This window comes from Perca fluviatilis, chromosome 9 (genome assembly GCF_010015445.1).
Source record: "Perca fluviatilis chromosome 9, GENO_Pfluv_1.0, whole genome shotgun sequence".
NCBI lineage: Eukaryota > Metazoa > Chordata > Actinopteri > Perciformes > Percidae > Perca > Perca fluviatilis.
The window spans coordinates 11,955,298-11,980,343 of NC_053120.1; the positions used below are offsets into that span (position 1 = coordinate 11,955,298).

A 25,046-nucleotide genomic window follows, 5' to 3' on the forward strand; every position below is an offset into this window, starting at 1 on the left:
ATGTAAAACATGCAAAATGTGAAGCACCAGGACTTTTGCGCATGTCAGGCATTTCAAAATATAACGTTTTTGGAGAATTGAAATCCAAATACATCGTCTACATGCTGATAATTGTATACAGGAGCACAATACATAAAATCTACCCATATTTACAGTTTTTTCCAATTGCTAACACACTAAAATGACATGATTAGCACAATTATTTAAACTGACACACAGAGAGCAAAACCTCTTCTCAAGTCTCCAAAAGTCTAAACACATTTTCTGCTTTACACAAATTTTGCAATTCAAAGTGGCACTTTTTAAATGCACTGAACACGGTTCTCTGCATAAGACACAACAATCTGACATAAAGTCACATATTTGCCATTTCAAGACACTGCCATTCAAAATGACACTACATGAGCTAATTGGCCAATATATGTGCCACCTGGCCAAACACCTCAATGGTTAATGGTTAACACTTTAATCAGGAAGTAAGCACTATGATGCCTCTTTTTTTCTATATATTTTTTCTGCACATTTTCTTTTTCAGTTTACTGTTTTTTTGTGAGCATATTTTTGTTCAGTCCAATGTAAATATATCTGCTGTGCATATGTTGCACTGATTTGTTTGGTGAAATAAAAATGTTTTCTGTTCATGTGAACAATCTGAAGAATTTTCTACAATTTGAACTATTTTAGTGTTATGACAAAGCACACTAAAGATGAGAGTGCTTTTCATTATGGCCAACAGTGTGTAGTTGGTTAGACAAACATCTCGTAACATGAATGAAGTGTGCACCATGTGGTGCAAAAGTTTGATTTTGATAATGCTATATGTAGTTTTGGTTGCAGTGCTTCATTTTGCAGGATATATGAGGTATTTTGCAGTTTGGGTGTGTGGTTTTGTGAATTGTGTTAAGTATTTTGATAAAACCAGCCTAGTTTGCAAAATTGTGTTTTAGCAATTGGAAAAAACTGTAACATGCATGTGTGTGGCCAGGACCTGCACTTTGCATGCCCCATGTGTCCTCTGAGGCTGACATTGCATTTTATTGCTGCCCTGATTTTCTTTGTAAAGATACTGTAGAATAACAAATGTAGCAGCAGCTGGTATCATGTTTTGCCAAATTCAACAGCTTTGTTCTTTCAATTCAATAAGTTGGTTACAGTCCTTGCAGCTTTTATGATCAGCCTCCCCCCTTCCCTCACCGTTATAATCAGTCAGCCTCAGGAAATGAAGAACAATATGCTTGTTGTGTCTATTCTGCCATTTCTGCCCCAATCATTAAAAGTGCTACACTGTCTCACTTTGAAATATCCAGTTGGAAAAACTGCACATGCCTTTTCTCATTTTCGCTGCAAAAACTCTAGGGCTGATTTGATGTTTTCTTTACATTTCCTTGCAGCTTCAGACAATTGACTTGAAGTTGACTCAACTTCTTATTGTTTGAGATATCCTGTTTTCGATTTCAGGAGCTCACACAGCTTTATTTGGCCTGCAAGGAATATTCTATTGTAAACTGGATTGTTAAAAAATACAGAATAAAATTATTATTTTCAAAGCATGGCCACATCTGAAAAAGTAAATAATGTCAAATCCAGTCAATGACAAATAGTGCATGAATTACACACTGAAAACCATAACTAAAGGAGATGTCCTGCTGGAACAATTTAGCTGAGGTAAAGAATAAATTCAAATTAAAACTGAAATGGGTAGACCCAGGTTGGAGCTATTTTGTCTAAAAATCACACTGTTTCCATTTTGAATTTTGGCAAACAAAAGATCTTGGCTCATATCTGTATTGTTTCTTTGACCTGTCAGTGTGACCTGAGTAGCTCAGAAGCCAGAACAACTTCTTTTAAAAGACCGTGCTTATTTCCTCTGCACACACTTCAAAAACTACCACCGACAGGAATGGACTTAACAATGAGAGTGATACTGAACTGTCAAGAGGAGACTGCACAGTTGAAGAACTTACCTATGTCTATGCAGTATACCCAAAGGTTTACAATAACACAATATGCAACAAACTATACTGTCAAACTAGTTTTGCATATAATTGAGTCAATTAAATCTGATAATCATCGCAGGTTTTGCCGAATGTTGTAGACTCTGTGATTAAAGTTCAGGAAAACACATGAGGAACAAAGGAAGGAGTGCAAGACAGAAAAAGATATAAAAGTGCTGTGTGCTGCAGACATAGCTTGGTGGAGCTTCTATAGGAAGCCAAAAAGGAAAAGACCAAAGGCTGGGTCAACACAGATGATTCAGCCTCTAGCTGCATTACAGTTTTTTACGATCACTTTGCTACTAATTTCAGAACCGTGATGTCATTTTTCAAAACTCTAGACACAAAACTCAAAACGGTCATCACTTGTAACACAGACTGTCCAATGTTCAAAACATTGCATTGTGCTTTCATATCTTTGAAGAAATCTTGCACTCGCACAATCATTGGTTCAAAAACAAATTGATTGTGAAATACCATTTAAACGTTACTTTAGATCACCCACACACAAGCTACCCATAGTTTCACTGTGGCATCGTTCGTACAATCATTAAATATTGTAGTACAAAATAGGTGATACATGTTTCATTATGGTACTAGATGTAAATACATCCCTGTACAAGTACTGCAGTAGTAGAGAGAATACTACAGACACAGTGGAATCATTGAACAAAATCTGAAATGTATTGATGAAAAACAATACAGTACAATCACAACATAGGTTTATTTGAATCAAAGCAAAATAATTAGCTACAAAATAGAAAAAAAACAACTGTAAAACATCAAATGCAGTGTTCCTCAACTTGCTTTTACTGCAAAAGCTAAACAAAGAAGTGATTACTGCACTTCTACATCTTCATCAACTCTGTCTTGTGGATTTGGCCACAGGTTCACATTGCAATTAGCCAAACATCTTGGAAAAAACCTTCGGGCATGGCGAACAATGTGGTACGATTATATATGTATATGTATATGTATATATATACATATACATATACAGTACATATCTCAATCATCAGTAACGATTCCAAGGGCCTGGATCCATACAGTGCAGTACTGTCAATACTGTAAATAGTCTCAAAAGTGGTACATGGGAGCATAGAAACAGTGTCTGATAAACAGTAATACATTACAGTAAAGAATGATGATGAAATATTACATCCCTAGATAATGTAGTCTAATTGGTTCATGAAACTTTCATGATCTAAACATGGAATATTGTCTGTTTCCATACAACTATGCATTAAGAGTAATGCAACAGTTACTTATCATTTTGAGCAGTTGTATGGATTGATAGTTAGATGATTGTAATGAAATGAATAGACAATCATCTGAAATGTAATGTGTGAATTGCTTTTTGAAATAGTAGTACATTGATGTTAAGTTGTGTCATATTGAACAGGTGATCTTTGTTAAATGAACAAATGATCTCAGGTTTATGTGTATGGTATCCAAGCAATTGAAAAAAGTTAGAGCGTTAGAGTTTTGAAAAAATTAGCATTTTGATCATTGGTTGTGAGTTTTGTGTCTAGAGTTTTGAAAAATGACGACATGGTTCTGAAATTAGTGCCAAAGTGATTGTAAAAAACTGTAAGACTGTCAGGAGCCAGAAAGGGGTTGGTGCTTATATGTGTGTGTGTGTGTGTGTGTGTGTGTGTGTGTGTGTGTGTGCATGCATATGATGCATTGGTGTGAGACATGTGTACACATAGAATACTGTGTGTGTGTGTGTGTGTGTGTGTGTGTGTGTGTGTGTGTGTGTGTGTGTGTGTGTGTGTGTGTGTGTGTGTGTGTGTGTGTGTGTGTGTGTGTGTGTGTGTGTGTGTGTGTAGGAAATTATTGTGGTGGACATGCAGGGTGGAGGACACTGTGCTCCTCAGACATTAGCCATTGTATCCAAAAGTCTGTGTTGCCCTGTAGTAATTATGAACTGCGTTTGTTGTTAGAGTGGCCGCTGTTTGCTTCATGACACATGACACTACCAGACAAAGACAGGGCTCAGTCTGTCTCCTGGCCAAGTTCAAAAAGCACAATATTGCTTCCCCAGGCATGACAATGGTGCAACAAACAATGCAAATCTTGTTCAATGATGTGAACAATCAAATAAAGAAAGAGAATGTGCTGTTTCTTAAGCTTGGTGTAAAAGAGCATAATTGTGGTTTATTTCTGAGATATACAGTATGTGTTCTTTATTTATTTGAGTTGTGATTGCTTTTGAATTACTGTAACAATCTAAAGAGCAGTATGCACATTTTAACTGAGGTAAACTGGTGGAAATAAATGCATGGCCTTATATAAAAACAACTATTAATGCTTGCTTAAATGTAGGAGTCTTGGTGACAATGGGTTGGGTCATGCAACCAGTTATCTGTGTAAAGTATTTAAATTTAACTCCTTGTGTTATGCTTGTCTGTGATATTTTATTGGGTATCTGTAACAGTTTTGCCACTCTTAAGCATACATTTTCACCAACTCTTATGTCAAACAGTAAATCCACAGCAGCACACTCCCAGGCATGTTTTAGTTGTTTCTGACATTTTGTTGTGGTTGTAGTGGAAGTGGTGATGGGGAAGCTGGGGGTGTCTGGAAGTGAGGCCGGCAACTAAGGCGGGAGGTCTCTGAGACTTTGTGAGAAAGTTTGTATTAAATTCCCATTTCCTCTCATTGTGTGGCGAACTGGCCCGGCTCCACACGCACTGATCCTGCTGAGCCCTGGGAGCCTAAGCAAGGGTGTCACTCACACCTCTCAGGCCCCCTAGATCACCCCCCTTGATTCCTCCCCAACTGCACTTACAAACCCCTGACCTCCATCCCAACATACCCCATGGTGTCTGATAAAGAAACCCTTCCCAAGGATCATGGAGACCAAGAGAGACACGAATCATGTGTGAGTGTTTCCTTGAAAGTGTGATTGCATTACATGTTTGTGTGTGAGAAAAAAAAGTGTTTAAGTGATAAAGTGAATGAGATGAAGACAGATTTGGAGATAAAGCATGTGTGTGAGCATTATTATTATAATTTAAAACCCTGGTCTTACAAAGTCGGATTTCCCCAAAGATAAAGTGCTCTTAAGCCCTGATAATTCCAGTATGATATCTATGGAGGTTCTGAATGTGTTTTTAAAAGAAAGATTTCCAACACCACATGTTGACAAACTGACAGCTTGACACACTATCACCCCAGCTACATGTTCCACTGGAGTCCATGCCAGAGTCAGTGTTTTTGTTATGCAGCAGAAACGGTTTTAGCCACTCTAGCGGTGTAGCTCCAGGGATTGCAACGTGGTGTGTCTTTTATTTTGGTCCACACTAAAATATCTCAACACAATGTTTGGTAAAAAATATCCATGGTGCCCAGATAAATCCCCATGGACTGTGGCGATCCCCTGACTCTTCCCTTGAGCGCCACCATGAGTTGGCATTTGCTATTTAAAAGTGAAATGTCTGAACAAGTGTTTCCCTCAGGATAATTGTTAAGTCTTTGGTGATCTTAACTTTTCATCTAGTGCCATCATCAGGTTAAAATGTCCACTTCTCCAATACTTTGGTTTATGACCAAATATCTACAAAACTAATGGCATTTCCATCAACTTCCTATCAAATCTTAGCATGGTTGCACCCTAAACTAAGACGATGAACAAGTTAAACATTACACCTGCTAAACATTGGCATGTAAATGCATGTTAGCATCAACCTTCTTGGCCAAAGCACATGAAGACAGGAGTGTATTCAGACCAGGACAAATAGTTCCCAACCTCTGTCCCATGTCGCTTCCTTTTCTCTCCCATACGTCCTGTCACTTTCCACTGTATACTTTCTCACAAAGAAGAACTGACATTTAAGTAACATTAAGAGGAACATTTCTCCAACAGACAGATCGACACATGGAACTAGAACGGCACTCGGAGAGTGCAGACCTCTGCTAAGTCCAATGGTGCATTCATGTTCTTCTCAGATGGTCCCATTTCACGAGATAGGAAGTCGTTTTTCGTGTGTTCATGAGCTTTAAGAACAATGAAAGTTGAAATGTGTTGTGTTTTACTGCCCAGAGAATTTAAACATGTTGATAGCTCTTTCCAGTGTTTGCGTGACAACAAAGAGCAAATGGATCAGGTAAGCAATGAAATGTGATCAGGAACCAATTTTTCCAACACCACATGAATGCAGCGCAAATTCCCCATCTTGCAATGTTAATGAATGTAGAAATAATTTGTGTACCCACCGCTTGATATGGTTCTGCTCCAAAATGTAATGCGTTCTTCCTTGGCCCATGCTACACTCTTCCACCAAGGTTTATGAAAATTGGGCCAGTAGTGTCCATTAATGCTGACAGACAAACAAACAAACAAACCAAATAACAGACAAACCAAGCCGAAAACTTAACTTCCTTGGCAGAGATAATGATGGAAAATGACTTGACAAGGGACAAGAAAATACAAAGTCTGCATGGCCACACGGTGAGCAGGATGTGCACAGTTGATAAGATACACAGTAAGAGTTTTGGACTACGTGCTATATCATCTTATCTCTGTGAAATTATATAAATATGAATACATGCCTGTAGAGAGATATACACATTCATCCCTCACGCCTACCACACACACACACACACACACACACACACACACACACACACACACACACACACACACACACACACACACACACACACACACACACACACATATATATACACCCCCCAAAGCACCAGAGTTTTAGGAGGGTGATTTAATGTGAGTTACTGACAGGTTTCTAGTTCCCCATGGAAGGAGCACTTTCCCTCCATCCCTCCCATTTCCTGAGGCTCGACCATCAGTCTCATCACACCAACATGGGAAGTCAAGACTTGCCTTATAAAGACATGCTCAACTTTATGGTCAATTCAAGCCATTATGTTGACCGAATTCCAGTTAGCAGAAATGCAGACTGATCTCAGTGGCGTATGTATGAAACGCCAATTCGTATGCCATTATTGGCGTGTTATCAAGACGCATACTCGCTTTTTAGAATGTATATCAATGCTGTTTGGCCTCCATTGCAACGTGACATCATGACTTCGCGTAAACATACACGGCCATTTTCTTAAGCCAAGGGGCGTGTTATCTGTACGCATTTTGGTTGGGTTTAGGAAAATAACCGGTTGGGTTTAGGAAAAGAATAAAGTGACTGTTGAGTTTAGGAAATGTGGCACGCGAGACACGAAGGAAACGTGATACGCGGGACACGATCCCCGGTCTCCTGGGTGAAAGTCCTGTGTTTGACCCATCCACCACCCCGACCAACCTCCCTACGCGGATTTTTGCCCTTTCATACTACTCGCTATGGCGTAAATTCACACGCAATCACAAGGTAATGTAAGTCAATGGACAGACTGATCTCATGCTGTGGTGTATGTATGACATGCCAATTCGTATGCCATTATTGGCGTGTTATCAACGCAAAGTCATGATGTCATGTTGAGAAATGAAATTATCCAAATATTCTGATATCACTGTTTATAACGTAACCAATGAACAGACTAATATTTTACAGATATAGACAGCAAGACTATTTAGACAGGCAACTGTCCACATGCGATGTTTGTAGCTTTTCAAGAACTTTTAAGCTCCGCTCTCATGAAGTAGCTTTCAGTACAAATTGATTCGCAGATGGGCTAGGGAAAATATGTCATTCATTTGCATTATGGGTACTGTAGTAGCCAAGGTTTACAGGGAAAGAAGTGTAAAGGACTTAAAAGAAAGGATATCTCTGGTTTTAAAATATTATTTCCATTTTTTCAAATTGGCAATTGTATGAAATAGTTACATTAAATCATCAGAGTCCTCTTTGAAATTGAATAATGCAGTTGTTAAATAATGCAATCTCATGTTAATATGGCCTTAGGGATGAAGATGGACATAAATACCAGCAACTGACAGCACTGTTGAAGAAAAAAGGCTCTTGCCAGCATTCCTGGCTCACAACACAGCTGTTTATTATACTCATGCATATGATTCATTCCATTTAAAAACATATGTTGTTGCTGATTGTATACTGTTACCAAATGATACCTGTTTCATGGCTTTAACAGTACTGCTTTCTCATTCCAATGTAAGATGTCTGAGCTACTATTCAGCTGCTTTCCCATACAGTAGGAGTTCATGTGTAGGGTAATCTTCAGTGTTAATGCTTCCTATGACAATTTATTATCTAACTTGGCAGAAGGACTACATGCCATGACTAGTTTTAATTTCCAAGACCTCATGCATGTTTTTGTTAGTCGAACAGTTAGTGTATGCACCAAAGGCATGAGTAATGAGGCTGAGAAAAATGACAAAAGTTTACCTACCTGTCCTGACAAAAATACTGCTGGTGCTCCAAAGGCTAGCTAATCATTGTGTGACATTTATGTGTTTACTTCACAGTATGTTAATGAACAAATTTAAAACCTTAGGTGTTGAACTTTGACCTTCAAAACATGTGAAAACATTTACTGAAATTTGTCTGTATTGCTATTTTAATGACTCAGCTGCTAACGCGTTGACTTGCAGTCTCAGACTGGGGACCCAATTTTCAAGTAATTCAGCAAAATGTATCTCTGTTCGGATCTTATTTAGGTAACATGCCGGTTACTGGTTGATTTCCACATCTTAGGAACGAGTCATTTTTAATGAGCTTGTTTCCCAACAAAATTGTAAATATATTTATATTTATTTCTGGGTGAAAAAGAGATTGGTAGATGTACTACCAATAACTGCATATACATGCAATAACTGCACTATAAACCATGCACCTTCACCATATAAACAACAGTTTATATACATATATATAACATTTTAGCTTCAACAGTGAAAAGTTTTATTTATTTTATCACTACACCATCAAATATCTACTGTATATCTGTTAACTCTGACATGTCTTACATATAGCTCTGTGTCTGTTTCCTGTGTCTAATATTTGTATACCACACACACACACACACACACACACACACACACAACAAACACACACACGCGCAAGCGTGTATGAACTCGCACAAATGTAACCGGGCTGAAGTAACATGTTCCTAAACTTTCTCTTCCTGTCTATTCATCAGTCCCACACTGGAAAAAAAACATGGCCCTGAATTGAGGCAGCGTGACCCCCCCCCCCCCCCCCACCAATCCCAGTCTCCCAGTCTGCCTCCTCGGGTGAGGCTAGGGCACTGGGAATGAGGACGGGGTGATCTGGGTCCATCACCAGATGCAGAGCAGGGTGACCCTCCAGTCTGACACCAAACAAACCCTCCACGTAGTCAGGGATGTTGATGGGTGTTGATGTTATACCCACTACTGACCTCGCATAGGTAGATGTACCGTTTTGGATCGGACTTAGGAAGCCCTAATCATAACAGCATGTAGTCGACTTTTCATGTAGGTTTAATGTGAAAAAAGGTTCCCTCCTGTATAGGATCATGTAGGCTAACATGATTTTAGACAGTCAGCAGACACAGCAAGGTAAGTAAAAAGAGAGGGGGGTAATATTTTTCAGATCAGGAGAAATAGTTTTGCAATAATTGTCTTGTTTATAAAAGGTGTGCATCACATATAAACCTGATAATCCTCCTGTACATATACATACTGTATGTCAAAAGAATATGAGGTATGGTAAGATCCATAATTTGCGTCTCTGTCATCGGTCTCTGGTTTAGTCACAGTTTTGGCAGCAGCTCGGGTTATAACGCTGCTCTCATATTATCACAATGAAAACACTAATTCCACATTCTTTGTCAAAGTGGCCAAACTGTCAAACGAATGAAAGGAAATATTGGCTGACAATGGCACAAAAATAGTTTTATTTTCTATTTTGTTTGCCATGGTCTGAAGCTAATGATGGACCAGGTGTTTTTTTCATTGCCATTATTATGCTAGTTAGTACAAAATCCTAATTATAGAAATAGAATATCTGTCCCATCGGAACATCTGTATTAAGGAAATTGTGGAAAGGGAGTGGTGCTGAATCCAGCCAACATGAATATTACAGCCGTTTTTAAGGAAGTTGAATAACACCCTGGGAGTGACGTGTTGAAAGGCAGAAAAATGCAAGATCAGAGATTTTGTGCAAATGTGCCTTGAGACTACTAGTCGCAGAGGCCCCGGAAGTACGATTTAACAACGCGTTACTCTGGGGAAATGATGTGAGATGATAAGTTCAAATGCTAGGGTGAGTAAGGTAATACTGTCAGTGAGAGTTAAAGGAAGCAGGGGAAGCATGGAAGAGAGAGGAGAGAGAGAGAGATGGATGAACTGTTGTGTCCAGAGAACTTGAGCCATATTCAGGAAGAGGTACTGCTGCTGGAGGCTGATATGTGTGCTAAGGAAGTGGAGGGGCGCAGGGGCAGGAATCACCCTACAGGCAGGAAAAGGCCTGTGGAGGTGACGGCAGGGGTGGAGGTGGAGGGTCTCGGCTCCTGTCTGATAGCTGTTTGCTCAACACACACATACATTGCTCACACAGTTTTTCAGTCCATAGGTTCTCGTTCCCATCAGCAATCGAGTAGGAGGGACACAGCAAGAGTGAGCCGGACGGCTGCTGGTGCCAAAGAATGCATGCACCCGCACTTACTGAGGAAGTTGGTTTGAAATGTTTTCTTACATGCAAGAGTGCTGCTCTGCATCCAGTACAATCCTTCTGCTAAGTGCCATTGTGGGAAATCCACATTGTACTGCACATCTGTTTAAGTAAGAGAAACAGGTTTTAATCTCCAAGGAGCTACAACCAGAAATGCAACATTCTTTGTGCTTCCATTGGGATTCAGTGTGCAAAGGCATTCGTTTTAGGAACGTATTAATTTATTTGTTCCGCCACGCTGCTTAATGGAAAAAAGAAAAGCTACTTTTCAGTAAAACGTTCAAACCATAATGATAGTGATTCTTGGTTCAGTTACATGCACTAATCACAGATGAACATGGCACTCCCATATATCATCTATTTTTTTTAAATCACATATAACATATAAATATTTTAATCACCTACAGTAAACATTTTTTTAACAGCGTGAACATTTGTAAGACAGCAGCTGGACACGGTTCTGCATTATAGAGAGGGTTCCTGCATTGACCGCCAGAGCACACATGGCTTGTTGTTTAAGCTTTCTAGAGGCTTCCATCCCACAGCTCATGAGAATGCATCCATCTAGTCATTTTAACACGTAGCCAACAGCAAGATGTGTATATTGGTTAAAAGTGTAAATGGACTGTATTTATATAGTGCTTTTTTAGTCTACTACTCAAAACGCTTTTACATAGTACAGGAACCATTCATACACTGTGGCCAAGGCTGCCATACAAGGTGCCACCTGCTCATCAGATAAACATTCACACACATACACATTACGATGGCGCAGCATCGGGAGTAATTCGGGCAGTGTCTTGCCCAAGGACACTTCAACATGGAATTGCAGGGACAGGGATTGAATCACCAACCTTCCAATTGGTAGGTGACCGCTCTTCCACCTGAGCCACAGCCACCCCTAGTGTTCACCTGTAAATAATTCCCTCCTGCACACAGGATGGATACCTGCAGAGGGAGTAGCAGGAACAGATCTCTTCCGCAGGGCAAACCTGAAAAAGTAGTTGTAAGTATTTCATACTGTGTCTTTCATTATTACCATCATATGAGACCTTTCAAACACAAATTCCTCACTGAACAATTACTGAATCCTGCAGCACTCTCATTTTCACATAAATATTCTTACAGCATTCACCGAGGGATTGGAAAAATGCACAGTTGGATCTTATAAAAAACTAACTCAGATACTGTTACATGAATCTCCCAAAGTTAGCAGATCTACAGTAACCAAGCAGAGTGAGCCGCTGACACTTTTAATGCAGCTCGTATGTGTTACATTTTTCTACAGCGAGTTTATCAGTCAGCCTATTGTTAGAGAATGTTAGAGTGCGCTCACACAACCATGACATCCAAAACAAACAGTACAAACTACTGATTAACACGCCATTTGGATGAATAATTTTCCTCAAAGAGGAAGCATTCAGGTCATTAAACATGGACCCGAATGTTTTTGGTATCCAGCATTATATTGACAGTAGGTGTTATAGTGTTCATTCACCTTGAAGAGTAAAAGAAGAAAATAAAATAAACACCCCCACCATCAAAGAGAGAAACTGATTCCAATAGTATCCATTACATCTCTTTCTATATATACAGTATTACACCTGCAAGAGGTGGCAGCAGCTCAAGCCAAACAAATACAGACTCTTCCCACAGCATGTTAGTGCTAGTGAGGTATGTAATGTGAGCACATATAGTCAGGAAACTCTTATATTATATATATATATATATATATATATATATATATATATATATATATATATATATATATATATATATATATATATATTATCTTATATCATATTAAATTAAATGAAACTTAAACAACCTTTATGTTGAACGTGGGTCATCACAGCAGCAGAGTGAAGGAAATGAAGGAGAAAAAGGCCTATTTTCATGTGTAGAATCATATTTTGCACGGCACCTTGATGAATGAAATTAGAGCCTTGATAGTGTATCACATTTAATATACAACTCATTACACTAAAATACCTCTCAGAGAATAATGCTGGACTTAAATAAAATTGCAGCTGTTTCATTAACAGATTTACAGATTTAAAGCAGATGTGCAGAGAGCTTTACTCGCATGATCATATTTCCAGATGGAGGCCACATATGGACTCCCAAAAATGTGAACAATTAACGGCTGTCACCTTGTAAAATGTACACTTGTTACGCAATGTTTACAGCAGGGGATTTTCTAAGATGCAAGAAATAATCTTTCCAGCCTGCTGAGCGCTGTTGATTGTCTCTTCTTAGAGCCAGTCTCAAGCTTCTTTGTCACAAAGCTCTTCTTCATGTCTTGACTGTCCATTGTTATGTACAGTGCGACACGTGTTGTTATTTCCCTCCTCTTAAAAGACTTAGCAAGGCCGTCACATCTTCCCCACAGAAGGGGCCGTGACCATAGGCCCCAGGACAAACATCCCGTGGTAGAAAAAGTAGGGAAAGCCCCTCGCCTCCAAAAATCTCATCCAGAATCTGGGCACAGCTCAACCGGTGTTACTAATGACCGTGACCTTGTTTATGTTTGCCTGCTGTAAATGGACTGAAGACATAACCAGCAAAACATTTGACATTAAATATTTTTTGCTGCTATTTTTATTATTTTGAAAAATCTAAACTTAAATATCCGTCAGATGAGACAGATTACCACAGCTGTCTCAATGTGATTTTTTTTCTGTGCTTAAGGTCACACTTATTATGGGTGTTGGACTCCAGAAAGTTACTTCAGACAGGTGCTGTGGATCATAAACTGTACAAAGCTGTAAAAAAACCCCAAAAAACTGCACACTGCACTCGCTTGTATTTTCGTCCTCAGCCATTATTAGAACTGAAGCTATATCGAATGCTAGAAAGGTTGTTTCACTTTTAAACTGACAGACTTGGCATTTGCTGCAATCAGGATGGGTGATGTAAGGTAAAGTAGTGGCACACTAGACACTAAACTCTGACATCAGTTAGATCAAAAATCTAAATAACTAAGTAGCTTTTCTAATTATTAATTATTTTAATAACTGTGAGCACTTGCACATTTACTTCTTTTTGTACATTTCACATTAAAGATGGAGCACCTTTCCTTATTTCACTGTTACATTATTTACAGTGTGCTTTCTGTAAATACTTAAAGCTGATACATTTCCATATTAACAATGGAACAAATCATTACATGTGTTGTGAAGGGTATCACTTGTAGTGGCAAACACACAGAGGGCAGGGCAGGAAGCTATTTTAATCAAAAGGTTGATAACCTTATGTACACTACCAGCCCAGCACCAAACAGCAGACAGAGAAGGTTAGCGGCTAGCTGGTTAACATAGTGCAGCATTTAGCAGCTAAAGAGTGTAATCATTTTCTCATGAGTTGGTGCAGAGAAAAATGGAGCAAAAATATTGGACTTCAAGTGGACACAAACACAACTCCAAATGAATGCCGACGTATACTCTGCATACGCTCGGTGTAACAATAAGCAACTCCTTGCTAACAAGATAAAAAAGTGATAATGTTAGCGTTGTTAGCAGCTTGTTTCTACTGACCCCACGTGGCCAAACTGTTAATGCATGTTTAATGAAGACATTCACCTCTATTTGCCTTGTTCTTATCCCAATGTACCTCTGCTGCAGTGACCACATTTCCCCACAATGACTGTTCATAATCTTTGTAACCAATGATCAGGTCTTTCTTAAAGATACTGACTAGATAAAGCATGACATGACTGTAATAGTCAACCAACAGCAAACAGTCCCAAGTATCTATGGTGGGAAACCTCTTCTTTAAGCTGATACTGAGTTATCATTTTACTGTCCCAACCCATCCTTGTCCCTGCCATCTGCCCCAAGACATGCAGCTGAAGCATCCTGGAACATATGCAGGGAAGGAGGGGAGGGAGGTAAGAAGGAAGAGTAAGGGAGGGAGATGTGAAGATGCCGAGTGGCCAGGAAGTGGCCCTATTGTTTTCAGGGTCACCTCGCTTTTCCTTTCAAAGCCACCAGAGGTCTGTTCACTCCCCTCAGGCTGTACGTCTTAAATAAACAAAACGCTTTGTTGCCACAATCTGTATCTTGTCCAATTTCCTCTCTCATCTGAGAAGGACTGAGAGAAGGGTTTACACTTTAGCTTAACAAAGCAAGGTGTGGTGCCTGGCAGGCATACTATCTAAACTACAATCAAACACACTACAAGAAGAGTCGAAAGCCATACAAAGCAAACAATATTATTTGATTACCCACCAGAACTACCCTAACACAATGTCTATTTGCAAAAAAGCAAGTTTGACTGTTAGTGTTACAGTTTCACTATGAATGCACCCTGGTAGTATACCATTTAAAATAGGACATATTGCTCATAAGTCAAATTTACCTCTTCCTGGTTTGGCACTGCTGAGTGACAGCATAGGCTCTGACCTGGTCTGCTGTGCCATTGGACAGAGAGGCGCAATGGTAGGCGGGATGGAGCACACCTTAGTAACAGAGTTACTCATTAACTTGTCCTTCTGGGAAGCAGCTGCAGAGTACACCTCGTTCAACCTTTGCACAACATTTCTCCATTTTACAGAAAAAAACTAAACAAAATGTAGTTAAGACTGATGTGAAATTTGAGAGCGGACAGACAGCAGGTGAACTCGCTGAAGCTCGTGGAAACTACACAGTCAGGTGACCAGGTAAGACTGGAAATTAACAGCTGGTCTTCTAAAAGTGTGAGCTTTGACCGTCTCATCTACAGACTGTGTTGCACTATGTAAAGATCACATGACTGTCTTGGCTTGTTAGGTTATAGCTTATATTGTATACTGATAATGTAATAATTATCAAATAATGTACTAAAATGTCACAATGTGCTAAAAGACGTGCTTTGAAAATGCCCCCCAACATACAAATTCTCAGATATATTCATATGGTAACTTTGGGTTTTTACCAAAAATGAGGACACAGTGAAGAAGGCATTTCCAGTAAAATGTACTTGACTGACTTATTTGAAAACATAATTCACAACAATATCAATCATCGTATAAATTGTTATATACTGCAGTTATTCAGTTCTGTAGCAGTTTATGACGGCTGTTCTTTCTCGATACTAAAAACAAACATATCCAAAGTGTGTTTACATTTCAGCCTAACCTTTACCTGCACCTTTTGCATCTTGGCCATTGTTTCACCCTAAACATTAACTCACCATTAGCAGCACACTTTAACTACAATAGTTCTGTATCTTTTCACTCTCTAAGAAGCACACATTCAGATCTGTAAAGGAGCCTGGAGCTAAAGTTATCTTTAATTATCAAATATCATAATTTGTTGTCATGATGCAGGTTATGTAGTGTGTTGTTTGATTAGTTTATTGTTACTGAGGTTGGCTTTTACTCATTGTGTCCCTGCGGCCCCTCTGTTGACACAGACATTATGCCAGGGCTGAAAGGCAAAACCCAAACATGACATTTATAGACAGTTCACTTAACTTTTATAACCTTGCTTCAATTAAACTTAAAGTGGTAAAAGTACTAGTTTAATCATTTTGCAGGTGTAGTTTTTATACCAACATATTTCACACAGACTATGTAAACTGGATTTACAGTGTTTGAGTTAAATAATCAAGCTCATAGACAATGACTCCAGCTGGTTTTTAACTCGCTGCACTGCACTGAATCAGACCTTGTGCCATTATATTGGACAAACAATGGCACAGCCTGACTCCTCCACACATTTTCAAAGCAAGACAGAAATACAGATCTTGGCAGTGGGATAAGAGAGGGAGGCTTGTTGCATGTTGCTCAGTGGGTGGTTGGGACTAGGGTCAACAGAAGGACGGCTCTTTGTTTTTGGTGTATGAATATCTGTGACTATTTTAGCCAGGGAGAGAGTTGTTTGCTTAGTCAATTGCGATTTGTTTTGTGAAGCCAATGCATTTTCTGTGAGCAGTTTTCAAAATGCACTATAAAAAAATATGTAATTCCATTATGTTACATAAATTCATAGGTGGTAGAGGAGCTCATATTTTTCACTTAAAATGCTCATATTATGCTTTTTGGCTTTTTCCTTTCCTCTATTGTGTTATATATATATATTTGTTGTGCATGTTATATGTTTACAAAGTGAAAAAGCCCAAAGTCCCCCCAAAGGCACTTACCATCTCCAACAGAAAACACCAAGCTCTCTTGCTCCAAACAGCTCTATTGTAGTCCAGCCTTTACTTCTGTGACAAATGTGCGTCACTTTGTAACACATGTTATAATGCTCACCTAGCTGCTAGCATGGCACGCCCTCATACTCTACTTCTGACTGGGTAGTAGTAATTACCTAGCTCCTGCGCCACCCGCGGCGCTACCATTGGGCCCGGGTGGGCCTGGGCCCACCCATTTTAGGTCTGGGCCTGCCCATTTTGACCCAGGCCTATAGTGAGTAGTGAGTGATTTTCAGTCTAGCAGTTCATCCAATAAGCAGCCCGAGGAAAGCTTTGAGTGAAAGCTTCTCAGCCAATCAGCGGCTTCTACCCCACGTGTGGACTCTTAAGCCCGCCCACAGGCTGCATCGTCACCAGCAAGTGATCCAATGAAATGAAGGACGTTTGCATGCAAGCTTTTCAAGCTAGCTCAATGAGACAGACACAGACCGTAGCTATTAGCTAATATGAAACGCAAAGCAGCTTGTTTTCATTTAAATTCAGCAAGAAACGCTCCGAGGAGCAGGAGGAGGACATTTTAAGTAACGCGATTACAAGTGACGAGTTACCATCCTGCTCGGCCGCCCTCTCCCCATCAAGTCCTCCCGTAGCCACCCCCCCTCACACCAGCAAGGCAAGTAGGCTAACAGTTAGGCTAACGTTATCGTTAGTGTCTGGCTTTTTGTTTTGGCTTATTTTAACTGGCCCATCCAGTTTTCTGGAGGCCCACCTACAATCAAAATCCTGGCGCCGCTAGTGTACTGCGCATGTGCGACTCCCAACAAAGATGGAATAGAAGTGAGATGCCTCACTCTGTAGCTAAAATAGAGAGCTCAACACACAGGGTGAAAAGAGGAGCTGAAGCAATGTGCAGTACAACAAAAATATGGTGTTTCTTGAAAATAAAACCATGTAAACCTATTCTGATATAACCTCTAAATACAATTATGAACCTGAAAATGAGCATAATATGAGCACTTTAAATAAAAGTTCTGATACAACCATGTACAATACTCCATTGCAAGTTAAACTTCCACATTAAAAAATTTTACTTAAAGGGATACTTTGCCAATTTGAAACCAGCTCTGTGTCATCTTTGTGTGGTCAGTTTGTTTGGATGAACGGTGTTTGGCTTCCCTCTGTTGCGCCAGCGCAGCGGATGTCTGCCGAGATCAGCAAGATGACGCAAAATGATCCGGCGGATCTCGACAGACCTCTGCTGCACCGTTCAACACACTGCCACACTGCCCTGACACAGAGCTGGATTTAAATCAGCAAAAAATCTCTTTAAGTGAAAATACAGAAGTGCCATCAGTAAAATGTAAAGTATCAACAGTTGTGACATTATTAGATTTTAATACTGATCCATCAATGCATTATACTGCTGTATCTGGTCGAGGTGGATCTTTTCTTTTTTTAAACTACATTATATACAGTTCTGTAGATTATTCTTGACCAAGGGTCAGGTCTCAAGAAATGTGAGGGGTTATGAGATGATTGTTTATTGTTTATATGGATCCCCTTTGTCATCAACGTAGTGAAGACTATTCTTCCTGGGGTCCAATGATTAATGGGAGAAAGAGAATACTCGGCTACACAAATTTGTTTTTGGTACTTTTTTGGTGAAATATTGGACCCTTTAGCCCTCAAACCATCTGAGAGGTTTATAGGGAAAATATGTTATTGGTGAAACTGCTAACAACTCAGACCTCTGAAACTTGACAAGGGGTCCCAAGCCAATAACTATAGTTGTCAAATAAATATAGTGGAGTAAAAAGTACAGTATTTACATCAGAAATGTAATGAAATAGAAGAATAGTATAATTGCATAATTTTACTGAAGTTCAGTTGGAACTTAAGTAAATACTACTTGTACTTATTTTTCACCACTGCATGAGTTGACATCTTAAGCAGCATAATCAAATTTCAAACCATCAACTTGCTTACAGTTAATTTGTCTGTTCAAAGGAATGTGATCACACTCCACGAGCAGAATCTAATTTTGATGTTTAATTCAGTTTGATGACAGAAAGAACATTTTGCACCCTCTGGCCATCATTAGTGTCTATAAACTGACACAACACTTACAATATGGGGCACTGAAACAAAGAATGACTAAGAAAAACTGAATCCTCCCTTTGAGAATGATATTCCAACACAGACTACTGCAGATAAAGATGCAAATGAAGCCTGTTACACATGCATGTTCACATACAAACACTAACAGCGGTGCACAGTAGAGCTCACAAACACTACTATATCTCACACACAAGATTTCTCGCCCCCAAGCTTCTCTCCAATAACTCCCGGTCCTGTGCTGCTTCTTGTGTATATTTTGTTATGCTTTGCCTGTGTAAAGACAGAACAGGAAGAGATAAAGGCAGCCCTGTTGGTGTGTTTACAGCCAACACTGTTGAAGAGAATAGCTTCAGGAGACGATGGGGAAGAGGCCTAATGGCTGGTGCTAAGCAGCCGGATCCCTCTTGCTGTGAAAAATCACCTCAGAGCCAAGAAGGAGACACACAAATCTTAATCTGGACTGCAAGAGAATGTAATTTTGGAGAAAGGAAGAACATGTGGATTTTAAATAACTTGTTTTCAAGATGGGGGATTAAACAAACAACTTATATTGTGTTAATTAGTGAGCTTTAAAGGTGCTGGCTGGCAGAATTAGTTACCTTTGGAACAAGCTAGGCTAGCTGTTTTTACCCCTTTCCACTAAGCTACGCTAACTATCTCTGGCTGTAACTTCATATGTAGTATACAGATATAACAGGGGCATCAATCTTCTCATCAAACTCACAGAAAGAAAGTGGGCAAGGATATTTCCTTTAACACAGATTTTTGCCCCCACAAGCCATACCTTAATCAGTTCTGCCTTTACTGCTTCTGTTCAATGCCAACAATCTTAGCAAATGTGCAAACCAAAGCAAGACACATGCATAGTCCTACCAAATGGACAGCTAACAAATGGCCTTTTATTGGGTGTAGTATTTAGAATGTGTTTGCTATAAAATGTTTACTTTTAAAAATATAAAATGTTTTTGTCCTAACATGATACAAACACTATGATCATTGAAAGGAGAGGAAGGAGCAACAATCTAGTATATCAGTTAAAAACATGACCTAGAACATCTTAATGAAAACAATACAGGACAAAAACATACAAAAATACAGGCTCTTAAACGTTAAACACACACTACAGTAAGTGCACAGTGGATGGCATATACAGTGTGAGAACAAAACCTGTCTGACTGCATCCTCACAGCTCTGCAGAAAACACAGGCAGCCAAACTGTAGACTCATGCATGCAAATATCTGGCAAATTTGCAAATAGCTTTACACAAATATCCTCTCTCTTTCAAACCAAAGCGACTATATAGTTCGACATTATGAGAAATATGCTTATTCACTTTCTTGCGGAGAGTTACATAAGAAGATCAACCCCACTGTTGTGGCTGTACAGTACAAATAAAGCTACAGCCAGCAGCAGATTAGCTTAGCTTAGCACAAACACTGGAAACAGGGGGATCCAGCTAGCCTGGCTCTGCCCAAAGGTACCAGCACCAACTCTAAAGCTCACTGTTCAGCATGTTATATCTTGTTTGATTAATCTGTACAAAAACCAAGTGTAAAAACGACAAATCACCATTTTATGGTGGGTTAAGTGTGATTTATGCTTCTGCGTTAAATCTACGCCGTGGCTACGTACGTAGGTACGTGGAGACATGGACCCTACGCTGGACCCTAGGCCGGACCCTACGCCAGAGCCTGACGCGCACCTCTCGAAAAATTTAACTACACGTCGCAGCGATGCATGCAGCTTGGCTGTGGCTTGGTAGCGTGGCATTTCCCTCTACTCATTTCCTGGTTCTCCTCCATAAACAACATGAAATCAAGGAGAGGGTTACGTTTTCCTCCTACAGATTTCCCACCATGGTCAGAAAGCACAGGGGAGACAGTTTGTTTCTCTCACTATGCCTCTAGTTGGTACTCGCTCCGAAGCTTATTGCAGTCACTCTCTCACTCGCTCTACCACACACTCGCCACACACACACACATGCCGGCCCTACAAGAGATCGACGAACACTGGGAGCCGTTGCCAGGCCACCAGCAGAGACTTTGCGCTTTGTATGGATTGAACAAATGCGATATAATGAGTTGATTAGTGAGCTTTACAGGTGCTGGTAGGGGAGTTTTGTTGTCTTTCAACAGAGCCAGGATAGCTGTTTCCAGTCTTTGTGCTAACCTATGCTTTAGAATAGTCTTTCCATCTAAAGCTCTGCCAAAAAAGTGAATAATAGTATTTTCCAAAATGTAAAATTTTTTTCTTCAAAACCTAATGTTGGTCATATTTGATGGCACTTTCCATCTGCATGGCCTTTATATGTTGGCAATGTGTCATATTTGTTGTTGTAAACAAATAATGTGCAGTAGGCTGTTATTGTCCTTTGAGAATAATTACGTATGTGTCTCCTGTATTGTAGGAAGCTGTGAAGGATGCATAGTCAGATTCTTTCACACACACACATTAATGCTTTTACCAGTGTTTTGTGTCAGCTAGACCTACGGAGGAAGGTCCTGCAGTATGTGGGACTTCCTGTTTGCAACACACTTTTCCTGTTGTGGATGATATCCTCCTGAGCTCCTGACAGCTCGTACTCAATTATGACTTCTGGATTGAGAGGATCCAGGCAGCGTCTCCTTTTTATGATCACACTCTCACTCTTCATACATACTAAGTGAAATATTTAGGTCATTTGATTTTTCATGTTTTTTTGTGTGGTTCACTTATAAAATATGCATTTGCTGGCACAAAGAGTCCAAAAGAATTCAAAGCCATAATGGAGGGCATTGTAGTTTACTGATATTCTTTACAACTGAAAAAGCTTTTTTTTTTTTCTTTTTGCAAGATGCCTTTGTAGGCAAGTGTGTGTGATTCATACTGATTAAATATTTCTCTCTCACACTTTCTTTAAAGCCTCATTTGACTGCAGCAAGAGGACACTGGCTTCATTTCAACTCATAGGATGATAATGCTGCCACCATATTTTACTTGTTACTGAACCGAGGAGTCCCAGCTGTCACTCAACCTTGCCACCTAGTGGAGCTTTGAAGGTTTAACTCCCTTCTGGTCAACAGTAATCTTCCAGACAACTACCTCCCTCATCTGGGGAAATGCCTGCCCTGCAACATTTCCCTTTGATCCCATTTATTTTGCACGTGCTGAACATTGTTTGGTGAAGGAATTAAAAACCTTTTTTTGCAGCTACAGTTAAGAGGCTCTCAATTAGTCGACCAAAAAAAAAAACTGTTCCTTCACTGACATATGTGTGATATGCACCCATGATCCCTGACTTCATGCTAGTGTTGAGGGAGCCCCAAAGCAAGAGCATCCAACAAGAAGCAAATTGAGCCACACAGGAGAAGTCAGTCCCTAAAAGAGACTGCACAAACAGCCAGATGGAACCAACAATTGGCACGCTCTCTACAGCTACACCAACTGCAACACAAAATCGTAAGAATTCAGTTACAACAGTAATAACTTTTTTATTCTCAGAAAAATGTACATGGACTCTTGCCAGATTTAGTTTTAATCAGATTATTGATATTTTTTGACAACCATCTTAAAACAAGTGATAGATGATTAAATGTTTGGTTCATTTGGTTTGAGGTGGACTGAGTTGAGATTTGGTTATTTAGGGGTTTTCCACAATGACAAGGATGTGATTCATTTTCCTCTCTTGCAGACACGTTCGATAGCCAGACAGACAAATATAAATCTCACAACTGGGAGTTCCTGGTGGCCGTCCTGGTCACAGCCATCTCCATCTCCATTCTCATCGCCCTTCTGGCTAAATGCCAGGTGGTCCGGCGTTACCTGGCCAGCTACAGGCACACACGGCTGAGAGAGACAGACAACATCAGCCAGTGTCAACCTTCAGGTCTGTTTTTTTTAACCCATAAAACATACCATAATATATAAAACCTTCATTTTTCTTTGTGCAGCAGGTAGAAATGCCACTAGAGCTTGTTAGTGTTCAGCAAGAACAAACTGTGATACTTTTGTTTTACTATTTAACTTCCTCCTAGTTCACGAAAGCTTTTACATTTAAGTCTGAAATAAATATTGGAATGCAGAAAAATATAAATAAAAAAAGCTAAGCCTCATGGAGGATTTTCAGTGTCTTTCAGCTCAGTGTCTTGCTGTTTTCCGCGAAAAAGGTTCTGATAAACGGACGCTACCTGCCCAGCACCAAATGGTAGCCAGACAAAGCTGGGTGCAGACTGATCTCACGAAGCGGCGTATGTATGACACGCCAATTCGTATGCCATTATTGGCGTGTTATCAAGACGCATACTCGTTTTTTAGCGTGTGAATTGACGCCGTAGCGAGTAGTATGAAAGGGCGAAAATCCACGTAGGCAGGTTGGTTGGGGTGGAGGATGGGTAAAAGACAGGACTTTCACCCAGGAGAACGGGGATTGCGCCCCGCGTGTGACTTTGTGTCCCATGTGTGATGTTTCCTTTCCACGTTTATTGTTTTCCTAAACCCAACCAGTTCTTCTTTTCCTAAACCCAACCCGCGTGTGATATTTCCTAAATCCAACCCCGTTGTTCTTTTCCTAATCGCAACTGTTTCTTCTTTTCCTAAACCCAACCTGTGTGTGACGTTCCTAAACCCAACCGTAGCCTTGCGATAACACGTAGCCTAGCGATAACACGTAGCCTCGCGATAACACGCCACGTGGCTTTAGAAAGTGCCACGTGGCGTGTATGTGACGTTGCAGACTGCTGTCCGCTGTATAGAGCGTAGACATACATGTGGATAGCTCAAAATGCGTACAGATAACAAGCCACTTGGCTTCATTAGTCACTATTAAAAAAGCTGGCTGTCAGGCTGTACGTCAATGTGACATTACAGCTTTCAATCTTTTTCGTTTTCCTTAACACCAACCCCACTGTCACTTATAAATAGGAATTACCTTTAAATGATTTTAATGCAGTACAACTCTAATGTTTCTATCTCTGCTTCCAGGCCTGGAGGGGGAATTTGCCATGCACAGGGGCCGTGGAATTAACCCTCACTGCCTCCCTCCTGTGAGCGAGGAAGATGATGACGGCTTCATTGAGGACAACTACATCCCGGCCAGTGAGAGAGCGAGGGCTGAAAGAGCAGCGGAGAACATGGAGGACATGGAGGACACAGAGGAAGAAATGGATGAAATTGAATTTACCATCGCTTAGAGGGACTGTCTCTACACCTCCTCGGCTTGATAAACCCCTGAAAATCCAATTCTAGTCCCACCTTTCCTCTATTTTTAAGTAAAATCCATATTGTCGATTAGTAAAAAAAAAAGAAAAAAAAGGTTAGGAAAGCATAAAAATGTAAATACCAGTGCTCAAGAGTGTCTTAATTTCAAGACAGCACAGAATGACTTAATTCAAAGTGCATTATTATGGCAGTATCTCTCAATGCATGATCTGTGGATCCATAAAAGTCCCCTAAAATATAAATAGAAGTCAATTTTGTCCTGGCATTTGTCAGTATACTAACAATGGCCATAATATGTTTCTATAAGATAATTGAAGGAACCACATTTTGTCCTGAAACAGTAAAAATGAGTGAAAATAGATCAATTGGTCTTCTGCAAATATGAACATTAACTAATCACCTTTGTATCTGTGACTGAGTTGTTGGTTAAGTGATTTGTTGACACAGATTATGCAACAAAAAAAATCTCTGTATAATTCAGACAAATAACCACAGTTGCGCTGAATTTGAACAGGAACATTTCACTTTGCACTGACAACATGTTTGTCAGTGAAACAGGCAATTGTGTAGATAGATACAGTGTGTATGTGTGTAAAATATTATTGAAGGCCTTTACTGTAATAAAGCAGTAGCAACTGAGCAACATGAGGACATTGTGATGCTCTGCTCTCGGTCAGATCAACAGCTTTATGAGAGACTAGCAAAATTAAATTTATATCTTTAAATGTTGTGTTGTTACAGCATCACTGTACATTGTGATTTTTATTTTTTCAAAAACTAACGTGCCTTTTACATATGCTTAAAAAAGGCTCAATTATGTTATAGTAAAAGCATTAGCCTACTAGTTACTTTCAATTTGGCTGCTATTTTTTAGAATGGTAACAATAGACTGGGACTGTACTTCATTCACACTGTATGATATTTGGTCAGGAAATTGTAAACCTTAATAAAAATCCCGAAATAGTGTCGCCTGGACTGGCTGCATGGCTCAAGTCTATTTTTAAATTCAAACAATGGACTCCAAACTTCTGA

The 25,046-nt window shown here is 39.8% G+C and overlaps 1 protein-coding gene across 2 annotated transcripts; it reads left to right on the forward strand.

Moving 5' to 3' along the window:
* Positions 1 to 15,065: 15,065 nt before the first annotated feature.
* Positions 15,066 to 24,989, forward strand: c9h1orf210 (chromosome 9 C1orf210 homolog). Of its 2 annotated transcripts, none has more exons than XM_039812475.1 (4): positions 15,066 to 15,242; positions 21,720 to 22,256; positions 22,489 to 22,683; positions 23,778 to 24,989. In XM_039812475.1, exons 2-4 carry the CDS (start codon positions 22,202 to 22,204, stop codon positions 23,984 to 23,986), a joined length of 459 nt encoding a protein of 152 aa, XP_039668409.1. In that variant the 5' UTR covers positions 15,066 to 15,242; positions 21,720 to 22,201; the 3' UTR covers positions 23,987 to 24,989. The 2 variants fall into 2 exon arrangements, with proteins under 2 accessions (XP_039668409.1, XP_039668410.1); XM_039812476.1 differs by lacking the exon at positions 15,066 to 15,242 and adding an exon at positions 19,168 to 19,289.
* Positions 24,990 to 25,046: the final 57 nt, after the last annotated feature.